The sequence below is a fragment of the Populus nigra genome, chromosome 19 (assembly GCF_951802175.1).
Source record: "Populus nigra chromosome 19, ddPopNigr1.1, whole genome shotgun sequence".
In the NCBI taxonomy this organism is placed as follows: domain Eukaryota; kingdom Viridiplantae; phylum Streptophyta; class Magnoliopsida; order Malpighiales; family Salicaceae; genus Populus; species Populus nigra.
In genome coordinates, this window is record NC_084870.1 from 13,652,920 (window position 1) to 13,680,267 (window position 27,348).

The following is a 27,348-nucleotide window of genomic DNA, read 5'->3' on the forward strand; positions in this document are numbered from 1 at the left end:
TTTTAAAAAAACAAATTTTTATGTTTTTTTCAAAATTATTTTTGCTGATTTTTTTCTAATATTAAACTGGTTAAGAATTTAGCTCTATCATTTTAAAAAAATTATAAATTACTACAATGTTTCCCTACATGATTTTGTTCTTTCTTTTTATGATTTTTTTTCCAAAATGGTTCTTTTTGTTTTTTTTCTTCATATTGAGCTGGTTGAGAATTTAGTTTTGTAGTTTTTTTATATAAAAAACATTATAGATTACTACAGTATTTCTCCCGTATGGTTTTTTTTTTGATACAATATTTCTCCACATGTTTTTTTTTAAATTATCTTTATTGAATTTATTTTTTTACGATTGAGTTGGTTGAGAATTTTAGTTTTTTTCATATTGAGTTGATTGATAATTTAGCTTTGTAGTTTTTTTCTTGAAAAAAAAACATCGTGGATTACTCCTATGTTTCCCCAAATGATTTTTTCTTGCTATAGTGTTTCCTCATATTTTTTATTGATTTTTTCTCCAAAATTATCTTTATCAATTTTTTTTTTAATGTGCTAGTTGAAAATTTAGTTTTGTAGTTTTTTTCTTTAAAACATCGTTGCTTGTTAAAATGTTTCCCAACATGATTTTTTTATGTTATAATGTTTTTTTTCAAAATTATTTTTATCAATTTTATTGTTTTTAGTACTGAGTTGGTTGAAAATTACAAAAGTTTTCTCATGAAACACTATAGATTGCTGCAGTGTTTTTCTGCATAGTTTTTTTTTCCTTTTGTTTTTTATGATTTTTTTTCTAAAATTATCTTTATTGATTTTATTTTTTTAATATTGAGTTGGTTGAGAATTACAATTGTATATTTTATCACAAAACACTATAGATTGTTTCAGTGTTTTCCTGCATGATTGTTTTTTAAATTATCTTTGTCTATTTTATTTTTTTAATATTAATCCGGTTAAGAATTTAGTTTTATAATTTAATTTTTCTTGAAAATATTATAAATTGAAATAATGTTTTTCTAAATAATTTTTTAAAATATTTTTTTTATAAATCAATAACAACACATAAATACACTATAAACCCGCGGCAGCAACTAGTATATATACAAAACATAACTGAACGGATTGACTAAAATACTCGAGAAATTAAAGCAAATACAATGAATACAGATTTGATAAAAAAAGAAAAGAAATCGAATTCAAGGAGTCAGCAGTCATGTGAGATGCCACCCCTTCAGCACACCAAACTCCTCGAGAATGGTAAATAAAGGTCGTAAGAGGAAGGAAAAGGTCAGGTCCAGATTGCATGCCCAAACCCAATTGTCGTTCACTCACTCCATTTCCTCCGCTCCTTTCCTGACATAAATCAAGACGCCGGTGGCTCACATCCGTCGTTCCCCTTTCCTTTCCTAGTACTTGTAGTGTATTACAAAACTAGGTTAGAGTAATCATATTAATAAACTCAAACACAGAGCCAGAAGAAGAGAGCCTCCCTTTCAAACCCCACCATAGAAGACCTCAACAACAACAAAAATCCCTTCTTTCAAGCCTTTCACTCCTTAACCACTAGAGGAGACTCCCTCTAAACACTAATCTGCTCCCTCCCCAAGATCGCAAGCCAATCTTTTTATTTATACTAAAACGAAAAAAAAACAGAGCAATAAAAAGCAAAGCAGATTAGTGGCACACTCGCAAGCCAATCTCCAATGGAGGAGTGCATGAGAAAGCTAGCCCTATGGCACACTCGAACATTCAATCCCGTTATGACTCACGAAGAGCTTGAGCCCATCATGATCACCATGGGCTTCGTGGGCCTCCCCCCTTCCTCCCCCTCCGCGTCTTCCTCGTGGAAGGTGTACGCATACATGGCTAAGCCGCCTAATTACAAGTACCACTACGACCACGCGGAGGAGCAGTCTGTAGCTCCGCTGCGGCCCAAGCTGCCTTACCCTAAGATAGATGGCCTCCACCTATACACTTACCAGGCTTTCATCGACGCCGTTAACTTCTACCTCGAGATGTCTGATATCTCCGACCTCTTCCACATTAGGTAAAAATATCAATTTATATCTATTCTTAATTTAATTTGATAGGTAATTCTCAATATTTCTTTCTCCCCCTTTTTTATTCTATTATTCGATTTATGTATGCACAGCAGAACCGCACGCTTTCTTTCCATGTATTTTATTTTTTTTTCTTTTTTCTGGTCAATGTCTACCATAATTACGTTCGGCATTGAGATTATACGGAGGCGCGTTGTTGCTGTGGTTCCCCTTTGGATTTCTCAGAGATTTTACTTGTCATGCGAAACAAATGGAATTTGATCAGTTAAATCACGCACCGACTGTTTGGTAGCTTTGCTATAATTCCCAGTGAAACTATAACGGTGTGTGTGTGTTTTGGATTGTGTTTTATTAAAATATTTTCTTTGCGTCAACACATAATTTAATATTTTCTTAAGTCAAATGTATTTTTAAATTCCTCTAAATCCTTTATTTGTTTTTGTATTTTAAAAAAGTTTTTAAAAAGAATTAAACTTTTTGTTTTTTATTTTTAAATTAATATTTTTTGATATTTTTATATCATTTTCAAAAATAATTTTAAAAAAATAAAAATATTATTTTTATATATTTTTAATTTTCAAATAAAAAATACTTTAAAACACAAAAACAACAAATAAATTTCAGTACAAGTTTTAAATTATTGGTCTTGATAATAGCATGACATTGAACCAGCGTTGCTATAATAACAGGACTCCTTGTTTTATTTTGTTTGTACAGGGGGATGCCGCTTTATCGGAATGTGGACAGAAGTAGAAAGTGGCGTCGAATGGAGGACGACGAGAGTGTGTTTGTTTACAGAGAGGGGACTCTTGAGCAAACAACATACCATCTCTACCATGCCGACAAGTCGGGCAATGAAGATGATTCTGTGCTTATTCGTGTCAAGGGCAAGAATGCTCCTATCACTTGCATTGTCCCCCTGAAGGACATCATAGTAGCATGATTCCAATCACTGGTTGTTTTCAGTAGCATTCTTTGAAGTGACTCAACCCCTAAACTTAATTGTTTTGTTCTTCCGTTCACAACAAACTAGATGATCTTCTTTCCATTGTAAAAGTTCTATCCTTTCCTTGGCTCAGGACAGATCATTAGTCCATGAAAGAAGATGATCTCACATCCTTCCTTCTACTGATTTGTTTTTTTACGTTCCCGTCCCCTACCATTTGAATTGTAACATGAGCCTTTCCAACTTCGTCTTCGGTCCAGCCTCCATCTGTGGGTTTGTTGTCCGTTCAGGGCCTCCTGCCCACGAAGTCTCACTTGAATGCTGGATCCTTCTTGTGGGGGCTCGTATCAATGTCTGCGATGCTCTAACTTACAAAATCTAAATTCTGGCCCATTAACGATGTCCCCGGTCCCTCCCTCGAGAAAGAAAGGAGGACCAGTCCTATAGTAAGGCACCGGTCGGTCGTACAGGCACCTGCGTGCTCCTACTTCGTGGTGGTTCTCCATCTTTCGCCCGTAAAGCCACTAATCTCCAAATAGTTCATTGTTAGTCAATCAATCACGCTTCCCTTTCCCCTTTGGTTTCTTCTCAAAAGACGAGCCAAATTAAGTACATAACACCACACCAGATGTGTGCAAGAAAATAGCAGGAGGTCCAGACCCTACTTAAAGAACTCTTTGGATTCTTCTTTCTTATTCCAAGGCTTTCCGCTCTCCGTGTCTGCCACATCCACAAAGCATTTAACCCTTCACCCTCCAGATGCAATCCCTAAAACCCTTTTTTGAGTTCCCATTCCCAGCTCGAAAAACACTCGAAGAAAAGAAGGCATCACTTTTGTCCATACTAGAATAAAGCTACGCTTCGTCTCGGGCTTGCTGCATGCCCCCACATCTTGAACTAAGGTATCCATGGCTGGCTTTTTTGTCAAAGTTTCAAGTATCTACTATGGGGTGCCCATCTAACCAACAAAGCTAGCTTCATTTCAGCAAGGAGATTCAGGTCATTTCCCAGAGAAAAGGTGGCCTTTCTCTACACTCAAGGCCATAATTTCACAGGGTAGAAGAAAAGGGAGGGAACAAGATAAAAGAAAAGAACCTCGTCAAGTACAAACCAGACTTCTCATAGTCGTTTTTATATCAAATGGGTGCTCTAAAAGCCATTCTTCTCTACTTGATTATACACCAAACATGGAAGATCACAGCTGATGATGAGGAATGGAAGTCTGCTACTGCAACATACGTTAAGGAGACAAGTGGATCCATCATTGTAGGTAATTTTCTGGCAACTGTTCCGACTAAATCTGAAACTTTCTGTTTCAACTCATAATGGTGCTTCATATTTCACAAAAGATTCAGTTTTGATTGCAAAGAGTAAACTACCATTGTTTAATGTTGCAGAAGGTGCTTGTGGGTATGGGGACCTTCACAGGGCCACCTATGGAAAATACAGTGCTGGACTAAGTAGCATGCTGTTCAACAGAGGGAGTACCTGTGGGGCTTGCTTCGAGGTCAGATGTGTAGACCACATCTTATGGTGCCTGCAGGGTAGCCCCTCCGTCATTCTCACTGCAACAGATTTCTGCCCTCCAAATTACGGGCTTTCATCGGATTATGGTGGCTGGTGTAATTTCCCCAAAGAACACTTTGAGATGTCAGAAGCGGCATTTGCTGAAATCGCAGAGAAAAATGCTGATGTTGTGCCAGTTCAACACAGAAGGTATCGCCAATCAATTTACAATTACTTGGTCACATGAGTCAAATGAGTATAGGCCTCTCTATTTCCTAACTCCTTGGCTGGGCGAACATTGTTTATGCCAATTTTTGTAGGGTGAAGTGTGATAGAAGGGGTGGGCTGAGATTCACAATGAGTGGAAATTTTCACTTTTATCAAGTACTCATCAGCAATGTGGGATTGGATGGTGAGGTGATTGCTGTGAAAGTGAAGGGATCAAGAACAGCATGGATACCTATGGCAAGAAACTGGGGACAAAACTGGCAATCCAATATCAACCTTATTGGACAGCCTCTATCTTTCGAGGTGATTACCAGCAGCAGAAGAACACTCACATCTTACAATGTTGCACCAGCAAACTGGCAATTTGGCCAGATATTTGAAGGCAAGCAATTCTAGTATGAGAGGCTTTTAGAGTCGGGCATAGGTTCACGCTTCCATTTGCTTTCTCCAAGCTATGCGAAGAAGTAGGTACTTGGTCAAACGGAGGTAAGAAAGTCGTAGAGGAAAGTTGGGAAAAATAGGAATACAAGGTCCCAGTTATCTCTCTTTACCTGCTTTTATTGAGTAGAAAGTTAACAACTCGTGAAATGTGTAATTACTGAAACGTTAAGGTTTATGTTCACTTCAAAAGTCAAAAGAAAAGGTTAAGATATGTATCTCTTACCATGACTTCTCTACCAGGCAATCCTTGCTTTATGAACTAAGCTATGCTTTGAGATTTGCTACTTTGATTCTACAAGAATGATTATCAATTAAGCACAGCTGTGAAATTCAACAATGATGGAAGCTTTCTCATCAAATGCGACTGCTAGTATGTAATGCAGGGGAAATCAGAGAGAAACATTTGTTTCATGTCCAAAACTACAGAGGCCCAATATTGAAAACTGAGCTAAGTAAAGCATAACCAAAGAAGGTGAATTTATGCTGTTGCAAATATGACATGGCTAGAACAAGTTGCTGAACCCTTCTGAGCAAGTGAGCTACCAGCTAAATACATTTCCACCTTCAATCCATTTAGGAGAAAATAGAAATATATATGTGTCCACTGAATCGTGCTCTTCACATTTCCAGTTAGTTAAATGGTTTGTTTTTGTAAGGGTAATCATAGAAAAGGAGACTACATAGATAACAAAAGAAAGAAAATCAACCACATCAACTTTCATACTAAAGTAAAAGGAGAGTAAAGGAAATGGCTTGTTCTAGTTTCTACTGCATATATATTACAACTACAACAGGGCCGACAAAATTAAACAAAGCAGCAAAAGAAAAACACAAGCTATTGGTAATGAGAGAAGGGATGGATCATTAAGATATATTGAATGAAGAAACAATATACCATCTTGGCAGTTAGCATGGCAAAACTGGTGTTAGCAAAATGAAGTTGAACACGCATTCCATTCCAGGGTACTGTACTGCTGATGAATCAACCAGTTCAAAACCTGAATGTTTGATCTATCTCAACTTGCTATCTCTTCCTCCTCCGCCTCAAAATCGAGGGATTCACCATAAAACTTGTAAGCATCCTGCCTTACAACAACCGAAAGCTCGAATTCGCCAATCGACTCTAAACCATTCACAAGTAATTTAAACGTGGACCTATCAGGTTCACACCCTACTACAACAGACTTCATCCATTCATAGCACTCCATAACAAGTCCACCCAGCTTAAAACTGATCAGAGTTGCCAACAGTTGATTAAATTCATCTGTTTTAAACTGTAAATCACCTGTAATTTCACTCTCCAGGTACCTAAAAAGAAGTTGAACCTCTTCAATGAATCCATTGCTAGCCATTACTTGAATCATCTCATTATACAACAACACCTTTGGCTTGTACCAGTGCTCCACTCGAATATCCTCAAAAACCTGAAATAAAATAAATAAAATAAAATCAGGATATAATTATATTGTAAATAAAACTAATAATTGTGATACTTGACCTTGAGAGCCAAGAGGCAGTGGTTCTGGCGGAGGAGTTCGCGAAGAACTGCAGTCATGTCGAACTTCAACAATCGGCTGAATTTAGAACGGAAGACTTGGTCAAGCAGTGACTTGTCGTTGTTGTAAGCTAGTTTTAAGGCTTGTATTGTTTGGATGGCTTCGATGCTGAGGTTTCTACCTTTCTGGAGCGGCTTTCGATTTAGGCTTCTAACACTAGCAGCAGCTCTTATTGTTCTATTCATTGGACGAAGAATTGTTTGTGTTGTTGTTGGTGTCCATGGGTTTTTAAGGAAATGGAAGCTACTAATAGTTTGTGTCGTCGTCGCCATCGCCGTCTTTCGAGTTAATCCTCTTCCTCTTCCTGCACGAAGATGATGATGATGAGAGTAATTATTCGCTACTCCATCGGAATTGTGTATGAATGCTGCTAGTATTTCTAGATTGAACGTCGTCGTTTCGGCTTCACTTCTTTCTTTTCTCTTCTTTTTTGAGAATGGTGAGGGGGTGCCTAAAATATTTTAAAAGTAATCTTTAAAGATAAGAAATATTGAATTTTATTCGAAAAATCCAAAACAACATAGAATAAAATAAATGTTTAAGACTACTCAAGTTATACTAGTTATTTGATATAGGGTTTTATATTTTTTAATAAAAATAAATAAATATTTTTTTAACATGTTTTTTAATATAAAAAAATTATAAGCGTAAATAAAAAATTTTATGCATGCATTTAATTAAATAAATCAATAAGTATTCATGTCAATTGATGAAAAAATTAACTATAACTAAAGGCAAAACTAAATAAATCAAGAGATGGATTTAAATCAAAATATTTGATTTCACGATACAGAAAATTTACCTGATTATATTTAATGATATTATTTATTAAAATTAATTTTTATTTAATTATATGATAATAAAAATAAATAAACACTTTAAATTAATTGAATAAAATAAAAAAAATATTATGGAAGATTACACATACTAAAAATATTATTCAAAGATAAATATTTTTATTTTTAAAAATAAATTTTATTTATATAAAACATAAAAAAAATGAATTATAATAATCGATTCAAGAAAATAATTATATATATATAATAATTAAAAAATAATAACTATTAGAAAGATGCTGGATGAACAATCTATAAAAAAAATAGAGAGAGGATGAGTATTGATTTAAATAGAAAATAAAAAAATCATTTTAAAAAAATACATATTAAAAAATATACATAAAAAATAAAATAAAATAAATCAAGTTTTGACAGGGCTAGCAAATCGGGCTAGCATGTTTGACTAATTTAGAAAGTGTAACCGCACTGATCTATAAAGATATGTCCATTTAAGAGGCCATTTGTTTTTTTTTTACCTTGTAATGTTGTCTGCTCTATAAAGAATTTGAAAGAAAAATAATGTTAGGTGACGCCTCGCTAGCTTTTCCCTGTATTTTGTTTATGATAGCAAGGTTGTCAATTCCGTTTCGGTAGGTGTTTCGTTTTTTCAATTGGAACGGAATGTTTCAGTTTCGGAGTGTTTCGGCGTGCCGTTTCGGGGTTGTACTGTTCATATATATATATATATATATATATATATATATATTCAACAAACATAATTCAAATTCAAGATAAATTAATTAATGCCAAACAAATATAATTTCAAAATTTAAAATATTTCTAAATAGTCAAGAATAAATAGATCTTTAACTTAAAGTAATTCAACTTAAACAAAATATCAAAATATTATGAAAGTAAAATGTTTTAACACAAATATTTTAAATATAAAGTTAGGTCAATGTTATTAAGGCTAATGAAATCTAAAGCATCCCTTGTTTTGCTCAAATTCCTACAAAGTATAAACATGAAAAAAACAACATGAATATAAACCATATATATTAGTGATAAATCTAATTTTAAAAAATTAATATCATTGTTAAAGAAAATAGTAATAATAATTTTCAATGTTATTATTAATATCATTGTTATAGAAAATAGTAATAAAAAAGAGATTTTTATAATTGGGTGGTTTAATTAATTAAATTGAATAAGGTTCAATTTGATTCAATGACTTTTCAAGAGCGGAACGGAACATGTGGAATGGAACCGGAACGTTTCGGGCGGAATTTAGCCGAAAAATCCGGAACGGACCGAGATTTAAAATGAGATGAAATTTGTTCCGTTTTGTTCCGTTTTTTGAATTGGTATGGAATGTTTCGGCCATTCCGGACGGAACGGAACGGAATTGACAACCTTGTATGATAGTGGTCGAAAAATCAAGGTCGGTGATTTTTTAACATGGAACATTTTAATTCATTTTTTACACTAAATATTTGTAAAAATACCCTAAACATCTTGATAAAATTTTATATAAGTTTAAACAGCCCATAAATCCACCAAATAAACCAAAATCAACCCAGAACAAAAAAAATTTATCGAGCTCATAAATGTTATATCATGCAGGGTGTGAGGCAAAGAACACATAAAAAATTTATTATTAAATAAAATTCATTAACATTAAAATTAACATTTTCATAGTTGAAATTAGCATCAATTAAGACTTTCTCTCTCAATCATTAGAATTCGATTGTTTTCTCATTCTCTTTCAAATCATGAAATAAAAAGAGAAGTTGTTGACAAAAACAAGATTTTCAAAAATAAAATGACTGAAAGTTTATAATATCAAAAGCATGAATACTAAGGTGCTTTTTTTTACCGAACTTTGAATCCATTACTTATATTTCCATGTTTTTTTTACTTTGATTTTTTTGTTATTTCTCAATAAATTTAAAGTAATTATCCTTTAATTTAACCACAAGATTGTGAACCCATAAGATTTTTTTTTTGAGAATTAAAATGAAAATAAAATAAAATTAGTCCTATGTAAAATGAGAGGCTATGATACAATTCTCTATAGTAATTCACAATTACTTTTAGAGTTTTATATAATTATAACTTTATTTCATAATATGAATTTCTGGTATATTAAATATTATATTATATTTTAAAAGACATAGGAAAAATACTATATATTTATTATAGACATAGACTTATTGCATTATTGACAACATTGTAGTGTTAAAGGGCATTGCCTTTGTTATTTTTTAGGTATAAAATGTTATTACAATCTAGTTTGGCAACCAAATCCAATAGCATTTAGGCCTAACTCAATACCTTTTGATCCTGATGATAACATGACTCAATGTTAAGAGAAAAGAAATTCAACTCAACCTAATTTTAAATAAAAAAAAATTATCATTATCTAACTTTTATACAATATAAAAAATTTCATTGATTCAAATTTTCTTTTTCATATATAAAAAAGAAGAAGAAATAACTGAGGGTAAAAGTGGTACATAAAAAATAGCTGAGGGTAATTTTTTTTTATCTCCTACAAATTTTTAAGTAACGGTTGTTTTAGCATATGTTAATAACAGATGTTAATAATAATAATAATAATAATAAAAATATCGTTATTCTAAAAACAAATTAATAATAACAAGAAAAAAGAAATAGCTGAGGGTAAAAGTGGTACATAAGCAGCCGGAAGGAGATGTCCTCTCTGTTATCTCGTGTTCCGTGGATCATCAATCCATCATCATCATCAGGACTAAAAAGTAATGGCGAATAGTATAATAGCAGGGACGCCATGGATAAGAATCAGGGTTATCCCTGAAATTTCGTTTCCCATTCTACGTTCTTCATCCTCCCTTTACAACCACAAAGTCTCTTGCCTTTTTCCAACTAGAAGACGATTTTCAGTCTCTGCCATTGCTAGTACTGAAAAAGAACAGGTTAGAGTCCGTTTTGCTCCCTCGCCTACTGGAAACCTCCATGTTGGTGGTGCTAGAACTGCTCTCTTTAATTATCTCTTCGCTAGGTGATTTGGCTTCCTTCTCTCTCTCTTTTTTTAATTTAATTTAATTATTTGTTTGTTTGCAAGTTGAGTAGATGAAATGGGTTATCACTCTTTTTTTTGGTTTTAGGTCTAAAGGCGGGAAATTTGTGTTGAGGATTGAGGATACTGACTTGGAGAGGTCGACTAAAGAATCCGAGGAGGCAGTGCTTCGGGATCTTTCCTGGCTTGGTCTTGACTGGGATGAAGGTAATTGATGCAATTATACCTGTAACTGTGGTTTTTTTTTTCTTTCAAATGAATCTCATCTGCCTAAGCATCCATGTTTTAATTGGTAGTCTTACGTTGCCACTTGTGTTTTTCTTTTTCATTCTATGGCACCTGTCAATTGTGGAACATCTAATTAAATTCTCAGAACTCTTATCCTGTAATTGTTTCATAGGTCCTGGGGTTGGTGGAGACTATGGTCCATATCGGCAATCAGAGAGGAATTCTCTCTATAAGCATCATGCTGAGAAGCTTGTAGAATCTGGTCATGTTTATCGCTGCTTCTGCTCTAATGAGGTAGCTATTGTTCCTTATCTGTGAGAATCTGTATTTTGTATTGCTTTTCTCCTTGTCAATGCTTATCTAGTCTCGAGTATTACTATTTGCTCATAAAATGGAGCATGGAATGGAAAGATCTCATGTAATAAACTTTAATAAAAAAAGTTAGAGATCTGATGCAATTAAGTCTCGTCTGATCTGTTCTTGGGATGGTGATTAAAAAATAGTAAGGCCAAAGACAAAAAGCTATGATCTTTTGATGATTTGACACAATATTTGCTCAACTAATAGATTTGTGCTATAATTTCTCGCCAGGAACTTGAGCAAATGAAGGAGATTGCAAAATTGAAGCAACTGCCTCCAGTATACACAGGAAAGTGGGCTAATGCAATGGATGATGAAGTACAGGAAGAGCTGGCAAAGGGAACTCCATACACGTATAGATTTCGTGTCCCTAAGGAAGGGCGTTTGACAATTAATGATCTTATTCGGGGCGAGGTAAGTTTAATCAATCTTCTATTTTGATGTTCTTACCATTGCCATCTAATATAAGCCATCTAATTTATATGTGTACTTGAGAATGATTATAATTGCATTTTTGTGTCTACATGACTTAGCAATAAAGAGAAAGGGGTGGAAGGTTCAGGTTACCGCTCGAGTTTTTATTGCTGGATTGACAAATTGGGCATGCCTAGCATCATTCAAGATTGCCAATTCCTTTTTTTAATGAAATTCTTAGTTTTATGGGCTTCTAACTTTATTTGATAGTGTCTTGAAGGTTAGTTGGAATTATGACACACTTGGAGATTTTGTGATCATGAGGAGCAATGGACAACCTGTGTACAACTTTTGTGTCACTGTTGATGATGCTACCATGGCTATCTCACATGTTATTAGGTGATTATTTTAGCTGATCAAAATTTTTGAAGATAATATATGTGCTTTTATTTGTCTAGCTTACTGCATTCCGGGCCCCATTGTTTTGTTTGTGGGTTCTGTCTGGCATATTTTGTCATCTTACTGTTAACTCTTGAATTTCAGAGCTGAAGAGCATTTACCAAATACTCTCAGGCAAGCACTAATATACAAGGTATCATTGTGTACCATCTTGAATGTACAGAAATGATTCTTTCATTGCCTCAAGGCAACCCATCTTCTTTGAATAATATGGGGCCTATCTATTGAATTTTGTCACAGGCCCTTGGATTCCCCATGCCTCACTTTGCACATGTTTCTTTAATTCTTGCACCTGATAGAAGTAAATTATCAAAACGACATGGTGCAACTTCAGTGGGTCAGGTATCTATTGGTCACTGCTGCTTATCTTCGTTTCTTTGGTTATTGCTTAGGTATAATATGTGGACATTAATTCTTCGATCGCATGGGCGCATTGTTTTTTTTTTGTTTATCTGAAACAATTACTTTTAACAGTACAGGGAGATGGGTTATCTGCCCCAGGCAATGGTGAATTACTTGGCACTTTTAGGTTGGGGTGATGGAACAGAAAATGAATTTTTTACCCTTGAGCAACTTGGTCAGTGATTTCATCACATATCATTCTATGAAACTGTCTTGCATGTAGTTTTTTTGGGTGTATTTCATAACAGTATCTTACTTGAACTTCAATTAACAGTTGAAAAATTCTCAATTGGTCGTGTTAACAAAAACGGCGCTGTTTTTGATTCTACCAAGTTGAGGTAAGCATGTCACTTCAGTTGCTATAAATATAGAGCATGTACTTCTCTACTTTGGCTAGGATGCCCTGATTATGTTGCATGCCCTTGGAAGTGGCTTCTAAATTGCGTGCATGTTCTTGTATTTCTCTTTGTATTCTGGAATAATTTTCCATGGCCCCCCCCCCCCCCCCCGGGAAGATTGATGAATTGCAGAGCAGTTAGAAATATAGTCCTTTTGTGAAGCAGTGAAATGTTAAGCAAGCAAGCTAACCCTGTATATCTCTATAAATTAAAGGTGGATGAATGGCCAGCATTTAAGAGCACTTCCATCAGATAAACTGAATAAACTTGTTGGTGAACGCTGGAAAAGCAGTGGCATTCTTGCAGAGTCAGAAGGACCATTTATAGAAGTAAGACATGCGTTCTACTGCTATATATAAATTCCCATAAACATTTATAGCCTGTGTTAGCTGAATGCTGGTCTTATGAAGATTGGTTTAAGTGGCACTTCTCTTCAACTTCAGTGTTACCTGGAAATATCTGTCATTGATCAATTGTTGCCGTCACAACATGGAATTTAAGCAAAATGTAGTAGCTGAATTGCCATAAAAAAGAAAGATGCTGTCACAAATTAAGTATGTTATAAAATGAGATATGAACGGGATACTATTTTTCTAGATCTGTAGAGCTGTTTCGCCATGCTCAAGTTTCCCACTCCTCACATGAACTTCCCCTTATGACGACTCTGCATTTTAGTCATGTATAGGAAAGTGTATGATAGTAATGGCATAATTTTGTGCATGCAGGAGGCAGTTCTGCTTCTCAAGGATGGGATTGAGTTGGTAACTGATTCAGACAAAGTGCTATCAAATTTGCTATCATATCCCTTACATGCTACTTTATCAAGGTGATTCTCAAACTTCCCCCTCTTAAACATTACATATTTATCATTCTATTTGCCAATAGTCATAACTTTCTGGTCTGAATTTTTTTTGTAATTGGGCGCTTGGCTTGCTGGTCTCATCAACTTACTTTTATGAATCATCATTCTCCCGAAGGACAGAGACTGGAGATAGTGTCAACTGTAGGTCTTGAAAAGGCTTTTGAGATTGTATTATATTTGGGCAAGTGGGCTGAGTAACTCTTTGGTGCTCTGTAAGTTCATAAAAGGTGTTCATGAACACATGTGGTGACCTGTAGATTGATGGTATCTCATAAGTAAATCGGGACAGGATTATTTGTATGTTTCAACAAAAGCTTTTAAAAAAATTTGGTTGCACTCATGTCTGGGCTCACTCGAGGTAAGGATGAATGTCCTAAAATCCGGCATGGTAGCTTTCGAGTTGCTTCCAAGTGTGGAACAGGAGTTGGTTGATAAGTTTTTTGGTTGATGATTTCATCAAGTTCATCATAGGATTATTTGCTGGCGTTGATTTCTTATATGGTATCAGTGTAGTAATAGTTAACTGACTTTATTTGCGTTGTCTGCAGTCCTGAAGGTAAAGTTATGATACAAAATAAGCTTTCTGAGGTCTCATCCGGGTTGTTAGCTGCATATGACAGTGGCGAACTCCTTAATGCCCTGGAAGAAGGCCATTCTGGTTGGCAGAAGTGGGTAAAGAATTTTGGAAAAACAATGAAGCTGAAGGTGTGCTCTAATTGAATATTCAGCTTTCATCTTACCTGTTATTTTATGTAATTATGTCTCTGAACTCTATAAACACTATTTGTTTCCCATCTTTATGTTAGGGGAAATCTCTTTTCATGCCTCTCCGAGTGTTGCTAACTGGAAAACTCCACGGTCCTGACATGGGCTCTAGCATAATCCTGCTCCATCAAGCTGGAACTGGGGATATGGTTTCTTCCCAAGCTGAGTTTGTGACATTGAAGGAGAGGTTTGGAGTACTGAGGGAAATAGACTGGGAAGCACTGAACAAGGATCAACCTCCTTTGGAACCCGCAGCTATAGCAGCAAATTGAGAATCCCCAGTTTTGATATGCGAATTTTGAACTCAATTCTTTAGATGCTTAAAAACCTTACCATATTTGAGTGAACGATGTGTATTGAAAATGAATGCGACGAGAAGAAATCTGTGTGTTTAATTGAGAAACGAACATCCATTTTTTAATGATCCAATAATGCTCACGAGCGTTCATTCATTAGAGATCCCAATTCATTTGCCACGATTACGAAAAGATGTGCTTGCTAATGCACAATCTGCCAACAATAGCAGCAGCACCACCACCTACGACTGCCAGGAGTAATAGTAATCCTCAGTCGAGGTGTCCGAATCCAGGTCTGTGGAATCCCAGTTGGCGGTAAAGGAATGCTGATGAACAGAGGAGGATGGACACGCAGTTATCGAGCTCAATATCAATAAGAAGTAAGCAGGGTGCATAAACGTGTAATTTTGATACGAAGGTAGGAGGAGGGCAGTAGTTCCGGGTGTCCCTGCACCAGTCACGACAAGCACCGTGCACTTGTCGTCAGCATGCATTGGAGAGAGGCTACTTGATGACAAAATGATGGAAGGAAAAATGATTGGCATGCCATGGATTACTTCGGTGGTTCCCCTCTTCTAATAAACAACAGCGACGAATGCTTACTTATTTAACTTCGTGGGCACGTGATAAACCCACAACAACAAATATTTAACTTAGTGGGCAGGTCACACGTGTTTTTATGAATACGATTTTAATTTATAGACAGATTTTAATTTCCCAATTTCTCGGCTCGGCCCTTCATCAAATCCGTAATTAATCAATCAGCTCCTCCTCCTCCTCCATCCCACCGTCTTCTCTTCTTCACCCAAATTCATTTCAATTCAAATATCTCTCTCCCTACAACGAAAACATGTAGTGGTAGTAGTATTACTTCTAGATCTGCATCTCTCAAATGAATGAATGAATGAAGCACATCGTCATCACTTTTTATCACCAAAATGTCAGCTTCACAAAACCTAGGTGGTCCTTCTAGCTGCGGTCGTGCCTTGGGCCCTTGTCTCGACAAGATCGTTAAAAACGCCGCCTGGAGGAAGCACTCCCACCTCGTTTCCTCCTGCAAATCTGTTCTCGACAAGCTCGAATCACTCCCCGCCGATTCTATTTCTATTTCTATTTCTAGTTCACACTCTCCTCTCTTCTCCCTCTCCCCTTCCGATGCCAATCTCGTTCTCAATCCCATTCTTCTAGCCTTAGACTCTGCTTACCCCAAGGTCGTCGATCCCGCACTCGAATGCCTTTTCAAATTGTTTTCCTCTGGCCTTATCCGAGGTGAGATCAATCATACCCCCTCGAGTCTCATCATTTTGAAGATAATTGAGAGTGTTTGTAAGGTTTGTGGTATTGGCGACGAAGCTGTTGAGCTTTCTGTGCTCAGAGTTTTGCTAGCTGCTGTTCGATCTCCTTGTGTTTTGATTCGCGGTGAATGTTTAGTGCATATTGTTAGAACTTGTTATAATGTTTATCTTGGTGGGTTGAATGGGACCAATCAGATCTGTGCCAAATCGGTACTTGCACAGATTATGCTTGTTGTTTTTACTAGAGTGGAGGAGGATTCTATGGATGTTAATGTTAAAACGGTTTCTGTTGGTGAATTGTTACAGTTTACTGATAAGAATTTGAATGAAGGGAGTTCTATTCATTTCTGTCAGAATTTTGTTAATGAGGTCATGGCAGCGAGTGAAGGGGTTCCTGATGATAAGTTGTTGCTGCACAATCAACCGTCTAATGAACTCCGAAATGGTAGTGCCGGTGCTGGCGATGATGATGATAAAATAGCTGAAGGGGATCATAAAAGTGAATTAAGCAATAAGGAAGCAAACGGTGAAGCTGATACGGATATTGGTGTGGGTGTTAGTGGCGGTGTTGAAGTTGGGGGGAGTGAGATTAGGGAAGATGGGTTTCTTCTCTTTAGGAATATTTGCAAATTGTCAATGAAGTTCTCATCTCAGGAGACCCCAGATGATCAAATTCTTTTGAGAGGGAAGATTTTATCTCTTGAGTTGCTTAAGGTGATCATGGACAATGGAGGTCCAATTTGGCGAAATAATGAAAGGCAAGTCACGAATGCATCCTGTCACAGTTTTTTGAACTCCAGCCATTACGCATATATCATTATTGTCTACTGATAGCTATGAAATTTTATTTCAATGTAGAAAGCCCTTGCTGTTTTCTATTTTGGTTCATTTTATTATAATTTTTAGTTCCTATCTTACAAATTCTATATGGTTTTTCTATGAATATTTTGAATATATTGCTCTGATTTTTCCATCATGAGCTGTAAATGAACTATTTTTTGGCACCGTTTTCATGTTCTTTTTTCTTTGGTGAAGAGTATAACATTTTCTTCTATTTGGTACAGGTTTCTCAACACTATTAAGCAATTCCTATGCTTGTCACTAATAAAGAACACTGCATTGTCAGTTATGGCTATTTTCCAGCTTCAGTGCTCCATTTTTATGATGTTGTTAGTTAAATTCAGATCTGGATTGAAGGAAGAAATTGGGATATTTTTTCCCATGCTTGTCCTTCGAGTACTTGAGAATGTTAACCAGCCTAGCTTCTTACAGAAAATGACTGTCCTGAATTTTTTGGACAAAATCAGCCAGGATTCCCAGATCATTGTTGATATTTTCATAAACTATGACTGCGATGTGGATGCTCCAAACATATACGAAAGGTATTACATATGCATCTGTTATTACTCATGTCTTAGTTGCAATTTATATGCATCTGTTCAGGTAGTTGTGAAACTTGAATGGTTAAATGCTTGTAAATTTTCAGTAGACAAGGATAGTGTAGTTTGTATATGAATCAGTCATCTTATGCTATGATGGGCCTAGAATTTTATGAGATCTCTTTAATTGATAGTGGAAAGCCTCATTTGGTGGATTCTCTCTCTTGTTTGTAGACATACCATGTCTTTTATTTTGGCTATTATCTCTATTGTTATTTCTTTATGTAATGTATTTTTAAAAAATGTATTAAAACACTTATAATTCCATCAGATATTTACAGGATTGTCAATGGTCTTCTGAAAACTGCTCTAGGACCGCCTCCTGGTTCAACAACAACTTTGTCCTCGGTTCAGGATATTACTTTTAGGCATGAATCTGTGAAATGCTTGGTTAGCATCATCAGGTCAATGGGTGCTTGGATGGATCAAAAGTTGAGAACTGGAGATTCTTATTTGCCTAAGAGCTCTGAAAGTTCTACTTCAACTGAGAATCATTCAACTCTGAATGGAGAAGATGCAGGTGCCTCTGATTATGATTTGCATTCAGAAGTGAACTCTGAAATGTCTGATGCTGCTACCCTTGAACAACGACGGGCATATAAAATTGAACTCCAGGTTGGCATTTTTTTATCCTTTTGCAAGGGATGGCCATATGTGGTATAGGGTACTGATATTTAACTGGTTGCTCTTTTATTAGTATCATATAGGTATACTTCTTGTGCCACCATTTTTTTTCCTGCCTTGTCACACTTTATAAGAAATGGGCCTGCTTAACCCTTTGGTGACAAATTTACCGTGTTAAATGCAGAAAGGTGTCTCCATATTCAATAGGAAACCTTCCAAGGGCATCGATTTTCTGATAAATGCCAAAAAAGTTGGCGGTTCTCCTGAAGAAGTTGCCACCTTCCTGAAAAACACTACTGGCTTGAATGAAACTGTGATTGGTGACTATTTGGGCGAGAGGGATGAGTTTTGTTTGAGAGTCATGCATGCTTATGTAGACTCATTCAACTTTAAAGAAATGGATTTTGGTGAAGCAATAAGGTTTTTCTTACGGGGCTTCAGGTTACCTGGAGAGGCACAGAAGATTGATCGTATCATGGAAAAGTTTGCTGAGCGCTATTGTAAATGCAATCCAAATTCATTTACCAGTGCAGATACTGCTTATGTTCTTGCGTACTCTGTGATAATGCTCAACACTGATGCACATAACAGCATGGTGAAGGATAAGGTTTGCTTGCAAAACCCCTTCCCTTTTATCTCTGGCCACTGTCATGACTAGTGAATTTTGCTTTTCAACCTCCTTTTTATGATAAGTTGATAAAAGTTGTGCTTTGGCTTCGGTCCTGATAGTTATTCCACACTGCAGGATGATTTTCAGACAATTTTCAACATTTTGGTTTGTTGAATTAGTAGATTAGACTTGATGATAAATAATTCAGGATGTGCGTAATAACATTACCTTTTTTGTAATGGTAAATCATCTTCACAGTTAATTTCCTTGTCATTTTTTTGTGACTTTGAAAATTATTAAAAATGCAAATGGAGAAATATAAAGCACATGATAACAAATTCTAGTAAAATATAAAGCACATGTTAAAAAATTGTCTACAGCAGGGCATCGTATTGTCAATTATGCATAAATGAATGTAGATTTGATTTTGACTATCTTCTAACTTCTGTTCTGAAACTGGTGCCATCCAGATGAGCAAGGCTGATTTTATTCGGAACAACAGAGGAATTGATGATGGCAAGGATTTGCCTGAAGAGTATCTGGGCACTCTCTATGATCAAATTGTGAAAAATGAAATTAAGATGAGTGCTGATTCTTCAGTTCCTCAAAGCAAGCAGGCAAACAGCTTAAATAAGCTATTAGGTTTAGATGGTATACTCAATCTAGTTACTGGGAAGCAGACTGAGGAAAAGGCATTGGGTGCAAATGGGCTTCTTATCAGGCGTATCCAAGAGCAATTTAAAGCAAAGTCAGGAAAATCAGGGTAAGCTATGTTACAACGTGTTTCATGGTTGATTGTTTCTAGAGTAAATTATTACTTATTCCTGGGGTTTTTGAATGTGATTATAGGCTAATACTTAATGTTTGAAAACCTATACCTTAGTCTCATGACTCTTGGTGACCTTTGTTTCATTAAAACATCTCTTGTTATTTTTTAATCCCCGATGGGCCACTTGGCAATCTAAAATCTTAGAGAAAAAACAAGATAGTGGGGTTTTCAAGAAAACCAAAGTGTTTTTACTCTCAATGGGAGACAAATGGTTTGAAGGGTAATGGTGGCTAGTAGTAATGCAGAGGATCCATTAACCGGGCTTGAATTATGGTGAGGGGTTTGTGGGACTGGAGGATGGTTTAATCTTTGCCTGATTTGGATAATTTTGACCTTCTCCTTCTCTCGTGCTTGCGCTTGCTAAATCTTGGGTAAATTAGTTAACTGTGATGGAATTAGCCAACAGAGGGCACGGTAAATTTCTTATGTAAACTATTATCTATGATATGGTAATAAACAGAGAATGATTATCATATACCTTACTCTGAAGGGACAGTTTTCTTCATCTGGCTGCGTTCTTTTATCCAATTTGGGCTTTGTGTCAATCTTACCTGAGCTGTCACAAATTATAAAAGACATGTTAGTTACATTGCAGTCCTTGTATAAAAAATAATAGTTTGATTCTCATGTTGCAGGTCTATTTATCATGTTGTAACAGATGCAGCAATTCTGAGGTTTATGGTTGAGGTCTGCTGGGGTCCCATGCTTGCTGCATTTAGCGTGACTCTTGATCAGAGTGATGATAGGCTTGCTACTTCTCAGTGCTTACAGGGGTTTCAATGTGCTGTGCATGTTACTGCAGTCATGGGTATGCAGACCCAGAGAGATGCTTTTGTTACATCTGTGGCCAAGTTTACGTACCTCCACTGTGCTGCAGATATGAAGCTAAAAAATGTAGATGCTGTGAAGGTGAGCATTTTTAATGTGATCTCCAGATCATATCAAGAGCTGGATTCCCGAACCAGAACCACCACCACGCACACGCACAACCCTGAAGAATTTTTTTTTTGTAACTGCATATAACTGGTCATACAGAAAGAGTGATGCCTTAAATGGATTGGATTGATCTAGTTACTTCAGTACAAGTCAAAAAGCTGCGCATTCATCAGGCTTCATGTATTTGATGTCAATTTCTGTACGAAGTCATTTACATTTTCTACTTTTTCATGCATTATCTTTTATTTCATGCAGGCAATAATATCAATTGCCATTGAAGATGGCAACAATCTTCAGGATGCTTGGGAGCATATCTTAACTTGCCTCTCCCGTGTGGAGCATCTGCAACTGCTTGGAGAAGGTGCACCACCTGATGCCTCTTATTTGACTCCATCTAATGGTGAAACAGATGAAAAAGCACTGAAGTCAATGGGTTATCCTTCTCTAAAGAAAAAGGGAACTCTCCAGAATCCAGCCGTGATGGCTGTTGTTAGAGGGGGTTCATATGATAGCACCACTGTTGGAGTCAATTCTCCAGGGCTTGTAACTCCAGGGCAAATTATTAACCTCATTTCAAATTTGAATTTGCTCGACCAGATCGGGAATTTTGAATTGAACCATGTGTTTGCTAATAGCCAAAGGTTGAACAGTGAAGCAATAGTAGCTTTTGTGAAAGCTCTTTGCAAAGTTTCAATATCTGAGTTGCAGTCTCCAACAGATCCCCGTGTGTTTAGCCTCACAAAAATCGTAGAAATTGCGTAAGAACTTTCTCCCTTTCCTTATGAGTGTTTTATTGCCACGTGAAGTTCCATGAGGATCTGTATCAAAGACATTATGTTTTTTTCCTTTTGCAGGCATTATAATATGAACCGCATCAGATTAGTTTGGTCCCGCATATGGAATGTTCTTTCTGATTTCTTTGTATCAGTTGGCTTGTCAGAAAATCTCTCTGTTGCAATTTTTGTGATGGATTCTCTTAGACAACTTGCTATGAAATTTTTAGAGCGTGAGGAGTTGGCAAATTACAACTTCCAGAATGAATTTTTGAGGCCATTTGTGATTGTTATGCAGAAAAGCAGCTCTACAGAGATCAGGGAATTAATAGTTAGGTGTATTTCGCAGATGGTCCTTAGTCGTGTCAGTAATGTGAAATCTGGGTGGAAAAGTGTTTTTATGGTATGGTAGCATTTGTTTTTATTTTCTAAATTGTCTAATTCTTTTAACTTTTAAAATGCTTGATCGGAGGGCAATTCTTTTTTGTAATTGTTCCATTGATGCCATGATATTCTTTTCTCAGGTTTTTACTGTTGCTGCATCTGACGAGCGGAAGAATGTTGTCCTGTTGGCTTTTGAGACAATGGAAAAAATAGTCCGGGAATATTTTCCTTATATAACTGAGACAGAGAGGACAACTTTCACTGACTGTGTTAGATGCCTCACCACCTTCACAAAAAGCAGGTTTAATAGTGATGTGAGCCTCAATGCAATTGCATTTCTCCGATTCTGTGCTCTGAAACTTGCAGATGGAGGACTTATTTGCAATGTAAAGAGCAGGGTTGATGATCTATCTATCCCAATAATAGATGAGGTTGCTTTGGATGTAGAAAATCATAGCAACAAAGATGATCACGCGTCCTTTTGGATTCCTTTGCTAACAGGTAACCTTCTTTCAAGGAAAGACTTGCCATATGCTGCTTGACACTCCTGCATGCCAATAATGTCATGAAAATGTGAATGGCTGAGCTCAACATTCATTTTTGGCTCCCTTGCGTATAATTATATCATATAGCCAGCCATGTGCACAGAACACCTGCACCTTATTATGATTTGAAGTTATCCCACCCCCACCATCACAACAAAAAAAGCATCCATGAATTTAGAAGTTACTGTTGTTGGATGTACATCCAAGAATTGTATTCTTTATTTTTTTTTCTGCCATTGTGTTGTGTTCTTTCAACCCCACGTGACAATTCATGCATGTATTGATAAGTTTTTAAGCACCCTAGGTACAGATCATATGAAAATGAATTATGCGACATACCCCTTCAATTGCCCCTCATTACATGTAGGGAAATGGGAATAAGCTGATCTTATTTATAACCATCAAGCAGAAGATGGGAGGGCAGCTATCTTGTTTGTGCATGAATAGATATACGAATCTGCTGTTTGGACGCATAACTCATTTTATGAAGAATTGCAGGCCTCCTGTTGTAAGTTCTAAATGTCTCATCATTACGGTTGCAGGGTTATCAAAATTAGCATCTGATCCCAGATCAGCTATTCGAAAGAGTGCTCTAGAAGTCTTATTTAACATTCTCAATGACCACGGCCATCTTTTTTCACGCTCATTTTGGATCACTGTTTTCAATTCTGTTATTTTCCCCATATTCAGTGGTATCAGTGACAAGAAAGATGTTAAAGATCAGGATTCGTCAACTTCAGCATCGCCTCATACAGAAAGAAGTACATGGGATTCTGAAACTTCTGCTGTTGCTGTCCAGTGTCTGGTAGACCTATTTGTCAGCTTTTTCAATGTGATTAGGTCTCAACTACAAAGCATAGTATCTATATTGATGGGATTCGTTAGGAGTCCTGTTAAGGGTCCTGCTAGCACTGGGGTTGCTTCACTGTTGCGTTTAGCAGGTGAACTGGGCAGCAGGATTTCAGAAGAGGAATGGAGAGAGATTTTTCTAGAGCTGAAAGAGGCTGCTGCATCATTGTTACCAGGTTTCATGAAGGTCTTAAGAATCATGGATGACATTGAGATGCCTGAAAGCCCTAACCTTTATGCGGATGTGGATGCGTCTTCTGATCATGGCTTCACAAATGATGATCTTCCGGATGACAATCTGCAAACTGCAGCATATGTGATCTCAAGAGTGAAGAGTCATATTGCTGTGCAGCTACTTATTGTGCAGGTTCTCTCTCACTCTCACTCTCGCTCTCTTACACACAGACAAAAAACTTGCTTGTGTACAAATTATGCATTTGCACTCTACATTTGATGTCCATGCATCCATGTACGCATTGCAAAAAATATATATCTCACGTCAAAAGGTTAAAAATACACGATGCATATTTGTGTGTGTGTGTGTGTGTGGAAAGAGAGACGTAGTTACCCAATTTTCTGAAAGATGCCAATGATCAGCCTGCAACTTTAATCTTCATGAATTTTACTGGCTCCGGTAGAAATTTCCCTTTTGTTTACTTTTTTTTCTTTTTTTTCTGTTAATGTTATTATTTTAGATGTTTTGGTATAAACTGCATGCTTTGTTCGTTCAGGGCTATAACTAGGGATGTTCACGGTCTGGTTTTGGCCCAAAAAACCAACTGAACCGGTAGTTGTTATTTTTGAAAAATTACACCCCATACCGAACTGAAAACCGGTTCAAACCGAACCAAGTTGACTCACCCTTCTTGGACTTCCGGTCATCTTCTCTTCCCCCATTGTTCGAGCCTTTAATTAACCCTTGACCTCTCAGCGATCTGTATCTCGTTCCATCGATCGTAAGTGACGGGCTCTTTTCTCATTTGGTAGAACAAAGCGAGAAGGGCTTTAGCCTAGCTTCTATCAGAAGCTTGTTGCTTCAACCTGGCCTGTCTGCCCAGCAGAGAGCAGAATGAAAGGCCTTTGGATGGGAGATTTGAAGCCAGGGTTCATCTTGCAAGTGTTAAGCTTACATGAAATAATTAGGTAAATCACAGGAAGGGGAGAGGGAGAGGGAGAGGGGGGGGAGAGGGAGAGGGTATGGGGTGGCGGCTGAAACAAAAATTAAAAGGAAAAAAAAGTCTTAGGGTTCAGTTAAGTTTCTATTTATACCCCTTTTATTTTTAGTTGGGTTCAATTCGGTTGAACCCGTTCAATTGGTTTCAGCTTTGAGAATCCAAAACCAAACCGGACTGAGTGATTTTTTCTGTTTTTAAATTGGTTTCTTTGTATTTTATTTTGATTTAGTTTTTTCAGTTATTTTTTCTTTTCCCAGTTTTTTCGGTTAGTTTTTTTGAACACTCCTAGCTGTTAATATATCTTGTAGAAGTATCGAAAGATGGGAATTTTACAACTTCTTCACAAGATTCCCTATTGTATCCTGTCTTCTTTCTAAAACTCAGTATTGTCTGACATTTATTATTTTTTTTGCTTTGGTGGCATTTTACTTGCCATTATTTTGCAAACAGCCCTTCGCAGCCACTGCCATTTAGATTTGACCAACAGTGTGGTAGACTGGTAGCCTGACCCGTGGACTGTTTTTCATGCACAAAGACCACAATAGACCATCGGTTATATTAATTTTATTTTTATTTTTTATCATATCAGGTTGTAAGTGATTTATACAAAGCGAACCGGCAATTCTTGTCAGCAGCCAATGTCAGAATCCTTGTTGATATATTTACCTCAATAGCATCACATGCCCACCAACTGAATTCCGAGACAAACCTGCTGAAGAAACTGCAGAAAGGATGCTCTATAGCGGGTATCTCTGATCCTCCAATGGTGCATTTTGAGAATGAGTCCTACGAGAATTATCTTGACTTCCTCCAAGATTTGCTCAAGGATAATCGATCCATGTCCGAGGCGTTGAGCATAGAAGAGCACCTCGCAGCGGTGTGTGAAGAGATATTGCAGATTTATCTGAACTGTACTGCTGGGTCGGAGGCTGTGCAGCAAAACAAGACGGTGATGCACTGGAATCTTCCTTTAGGTGCGGCCAAGAAGGAAGAGGTGGCAGCAAGGACGAGTTTGCTTTTGTCAGCTTTGCGGGCACTGAATGATTTAGAAAGGGATTCCTTTAGGGGCCATGCCCGACAATTCTTTCCGTTGTTGGTAGATCTTGTACGGTGTGAGCATAACTCTGGAGAAGTTCAGCGTATTCTAAGCAATATTTTCCTATCATGTATAGGCCCCATTATAATGTGATGACGAATCATTATGGTGCTTGCACGCTAATGTATGCCGTCGTCGCCGTCGTCATCAAATCACAGTTTTGATCTCTCTAACAAATCTATAATGATATTCTTTTTTTTTTCTTTTATATATAATTTTTTTGTTCTGGTTGTAGTGGATAAATATTAAATTAATTTTTTTTAGTGTTGCATGGAGGATTTGATGAGCTGTTGTATTTTTCTTAAAGAATTATTTTAAAAATAACTGGAGGACAGAAAACGGGCATTGTCAACACAATCGGCTTAACAAGGTGCTCATGAGATCCTGTTCCTCTATTTTCCCAGCCCCACCATCCTTTCTCTTGAGTGTTTGAATGCTCTGGTGTCACTGAAGACAACAAGTGCAAGGGTGGTTTGACAGATTCGGCGAGCGGATTAAATTATTATTATTATTGTCCAGAATCGACGTCCGAGTTCCAAAATAAATAAATAAATAGAATTAGGGAATGAAAAAAGTGATCACTGTGGGCCCCGTAATCTAGCTCTTTTTGGGATCTGTTTGGGATTGCAATCTTTTTGGCAATGTTTTGTTTTCCATGTAATGATGATGTATGGAGTGATTAATAAATAAATAATGTTTTAATGTATTTTGAAGCAAGATAAATAAATGAAAAACCCTAGAAGAAGAATAGGAAATTAACACCCTATTCCGAAACACGTGATGTGAGGACGATAGAAGTGGTCGCAGAATGAATGAAGCGGGGAAGGTCAAGTCAGTAGTTAACAAGTAGTTGCCTGCCTGCTTGAGTTGAGGTAGGGGGAATGGCTTTAATTTGGTATTCAAACAAATTGACTAGAAAAGCTAGCAAGAACTTTAATCGATGGTCATTGGTCTCCATGTATATAATATATATATATATATATATTTAAGTCATTGTTGACCTACTTATTTTCTTATTGTACAGTAAGTACCACAAGAAAATAACAACGCGTGTAAACGTGGTAATATAAATATATAAAAAATCTAACTGATTAGATTTTAAATTTATTCTGTCGAGTCTTATAAATCTTAAGGTCACTAAATATTTATATAATTTTTAATTTTAAAGCTAGTAGAATTAATCGAGATTCACGCAAACTGTTCTACACACCCATATTAATCTAAAACTAAAAAAAAAATACTTGGACATTTTAACCGTGGATCATGTATGCAGCTAGCTAGCTAGCTAGCTAGGTCAGATTCAAACACGGAGTTCTACCATCTTCATTCTCAATTAATCTCGTATACCAGACCAGAGTTGCAAATTAAGAAACCAACTGCTCTTTAATTTATTCATTCATGGTTTTGACATGTTTTGTTCCTGGCATGTCAAATTGATATTATTTTATTGGTGCAGTATGTATGGATGTAACTATACTATCGAACAAATCAATGGCCGCCATTATTCAACACGATTATTCGTAGTTATCTCATCGCCACTGAAATGCCGGTCTTCATCCTCCACTGCAGTACTATACGCATTTGTCCACCCTCTTTTTTTTTATATATATATAAACAACGGAACAATTCCTCCATCTTGTCATTTGGATTTATTTATTTATTCTAAAAAAGATCGCATACTTCCGGTATCCAAGACCATGAAAAATTAAACAAATTATACGTACCGAGTCCATGGGATGGCTGAGTGCAATGCATGCATCAACCGCCTCCCATATCCAAGTCTCACGGCAAGAAAACGGATGATGAGAAGAATTACAGAACAATCAGTTAACATGGCGCCTCGCATATGCTTAATTATTATAAGAGCATGCAGAATATCAAGCACCTAGCTAGGATGTGGCATATATACGAGGAAATACTACACAATCGATCTTAATCAATCAATGGATTTGAACATGCTTAATTAAATCGAAAGAGATATTGTATACATAGGAATTAAGATATTGGGGATGCCGCGGGGATTGCATGCATTTTATGTTTTAATTCCTTC

At 36.5% G+C, this 27,348-nt stretch overlaps 5 protein-coding genes across 6 annotated transcripts; 4 read left to right on the plus strand and 1 right to left on the minus strand.

The window, feature by feature from the left end:
- Positions 1 to 1,146: 1,146 nt before the first annotated feature.
- LOC133680628 (uncharacterized) lies at positions 1,147 to 3,176 on the plus strand. The gene is made up of 2 exons (XM_062103658.1): positions 1,147 to 2,035; positions 2,766 to 3,176. The coding sequence occupies exons 1-2, from the start codon at positions 1,692 to 1,694 to the stop codon at positions 2,989 to 2,991; spliced, it is 570 nt and encodes a 189-aa protein (XP_061959642.1). The 5' UTR covers positions 1,147 to 1,691; the 3' UTR covers positions 2,992 to 3,176.
- Positions 3,177 to 3,321: 145 nt separating this feature from the next.
- Positions 3,322 to 5,453, plus strand: LOC133680626 (expansin-A20-like). The gene is made up of 4 exons (XM_062103656.1): positions 3,322 to 3,896; positions 3,981 to 4,264; positions 4,392 to 4,710; positions 4,821 to 5,453. The coding sequence occupies exons 2-4, from the start codon at positions 4,135 to 4,137 to the stop codon at positions 5,122 to 5,124; spliced, it is 753 nt and encodes a 250-aa protein (XP_061959640.1). The 5' UTR covers positions 3,322 to 3,896; positions 3,981 to 4,134; the 3' UTR covers positions 5,125 to 5,453.
- A 413-nt stretch (positions 5,454 to 5,866) lies between these two features.
- LOC133680627 (protein THYLAKOID ASSEMBLY 8, chloroplastic-like) lies at positions 5,867 to 7,159 on the minus strand. Its single transcript, XM_062103657.1, has 2 exons — positions 6,668 to 7,159; positions 5,867 to 6,593 (listed from the first exon to the last, which is right to left on the minus strand). Exons 1-2 carry the CDS (start codon positions 6,995 to 6,997, stop codon positions 6,186 to 6,188), a joined length of 738 nt encoding a protein of 245 aa, XP_061959641.1. The 5' UTR covers positions 6,998 to 7,159; the 3' UTR covers positions 5,867 to 6,185.
- Positions 7,160 to 10,196: 3,037 nt separating this feature from the next.
- Positions 10,197 to 14,850, plus strand: LOC133680437 (glutamate--tRNA ligase, chloroplastic/mitochondrial). The gene is made up of 13 exons (XM_062103394.1): positions 10,197 to 10,541; positions 10,648 to 10,766; positions 10,960 to 11,081; positions 11,379 to 11,561; positions 11,842 to 11,960; positions 12,105 to 12,153; positions 12,261 to 12,362; positions 12,495 to 12,597; positions 12,697 to 12,760; positions 13,035 to 13,149; positions 13,546 to 13,646; positions 14,231 to 14,387; positions 14,489 to 14,850. Exons 1-13 carry the CDS (start codon positions 10,282 to 10,284, stop codon positions 14,717 to 14,719), a joined length of 1,725 nt encoding a protein of 574 aa, XP_061959378.1. The 5' UTR covers positions 10,197 to 10,281; the 3' UTR covers positions 14,720 to 14,850.
- A 584-nt stretch (positions 14,851 to 15,434) lies between these two features.
- Positions 15,435 to 25,573, plus strand: LOC133679391 (brefeldin A-inhibited guanine nucleotide-exchange protein 1-like). 2 transcript variants are annotated; one of them, XM_062101971.1, is made up of 11 exons: positions 15,435 to 16,796; positions 17,103 to 17,420; positions 17,759 to 18,092; positions 18,286 to 18,708; positions 19,182 to 19,474; positions 20,176 to 20,449; positions 20,732 to 21,234; positions 21,331 to 21,652; positions 21,774 to 22,134; positions 22,721 to 23,394; positions 24,792 to 25,573. In XM_062101971.1, exons 1-11 carry the CDS (start codon positions 15,682 to 15,684, stop codon positions 25,389 to 25,391), a joined length of 5,217 nt encoding a protein of 1,738 aa, XP_061957955.1. In that variant the 5' UTR covers positions 15,435 to 15,681; the 3' UTR covers positions 25,392 to 25,573. The 2 variants fall into 2 exon arrangements, with proteins under 2 accessions (XP_061957955.1, XP_061957956.1); XM_062101972.1 differs by lacking the exon at positions 15,435 to 16,796 and having other exon boundaries at positions 17,250 to 17,420; positions 17,749 to 18,092.
- The last annotated feature ends 1,775 nt before the right edge of the window (positions 25,574 to 27,348 follow it).

Bases quoted from the DNA above. Each gene is read 5' to 3' on its own strand.
- LOC133680628 (XM_062103658.1), top strand. From the start codon at position 1,692: ATGGAGGAGTGCATGAGAAAGCTAGCCCTATGGCACACTCGAACATTC. The intron at 2,036-2,765 runs GTAAAAATATCA...TTGTTTGTACAG, and splicing joins TCCGACCTCTTCCACATTAG to GGGGATGCCGCTTTATCGGA.
- LOC133680626 (XM_062103656.1), top strand. From the start codon at position 4,135: ATGGGTGCTCTAAAAGCCATTCTTCTCTACTTGATTATACACCAAACA. The intron at 4,265-4,391 runs GTAATTTTCTGG...TTAATGTTGCAG, and splicing joins AAGTGGATCCATCATTGTAG to AAGGTGCTTGTGGGTATGGG. The intron at 4,711-4,820 runs GTATCGCCAATC...CAATTTTTGTAG, and splicing joins GTGCCAGTTCAACACAGAAG to GGTGAAGTGTGATAGAAGGG.
- LOC133680627 (XM_062103657.1), bottom strand. From the start codon at position 6,997: ATGGCGACGACGACACAAACTATTAGTAGCTTCCATTTCCTTAAAAAC. The intron at 6,594-6,667 runs GTCAAGTATCAC...ATTTTATTTCAG, and splicing joins ACTGCCTCTTGGCTCTCAAG to GTTTTTGAGGATATTCGAGT.
- LOC133680437 (XM_062103394.1), top strand. From the start codon at position 10,282: ATGGCGAATAGTATAATAGCAGGGACGCCATGGATAAGAATCAGGGTT. The intron at 12,598-12,696 runs GTCAGTGATTTC...TTCAATTAACAG, and splicing joins TTTTACCCTTGAGCAACTTG to TTGAAAAATTCTCAATTGGT. The intron at 13,150-13,545 runs GTAAGACATGCG...TTGTGCATGCAG, and splicing joins CAGAAGGACCATTTATAGAA to GAGGCAGTTCTGCTTCTCAA.
- LOC133679391 (XM_062101971.1), top strand. From the start codon at position 15,682: ATGTCAGCTTCACAAAACCTAGGTGGTCCTTCTAGCTGCGGTCGTGCC. The intron at 20,450-20,731 runs GTGAGCATTTTT...TATTTCATGCAG, and splicing joins AAAATGTAGATGCTGTGAAG to GCAATAATATCAATTGCCAT. The intron at 22,135-22,720 runs GTAACCTTCTTT...TTACGGTTGCAG, and splicing joins TTGGATTCCTTTGCTAACAG to GGTTATCAAAATTAGCATCT.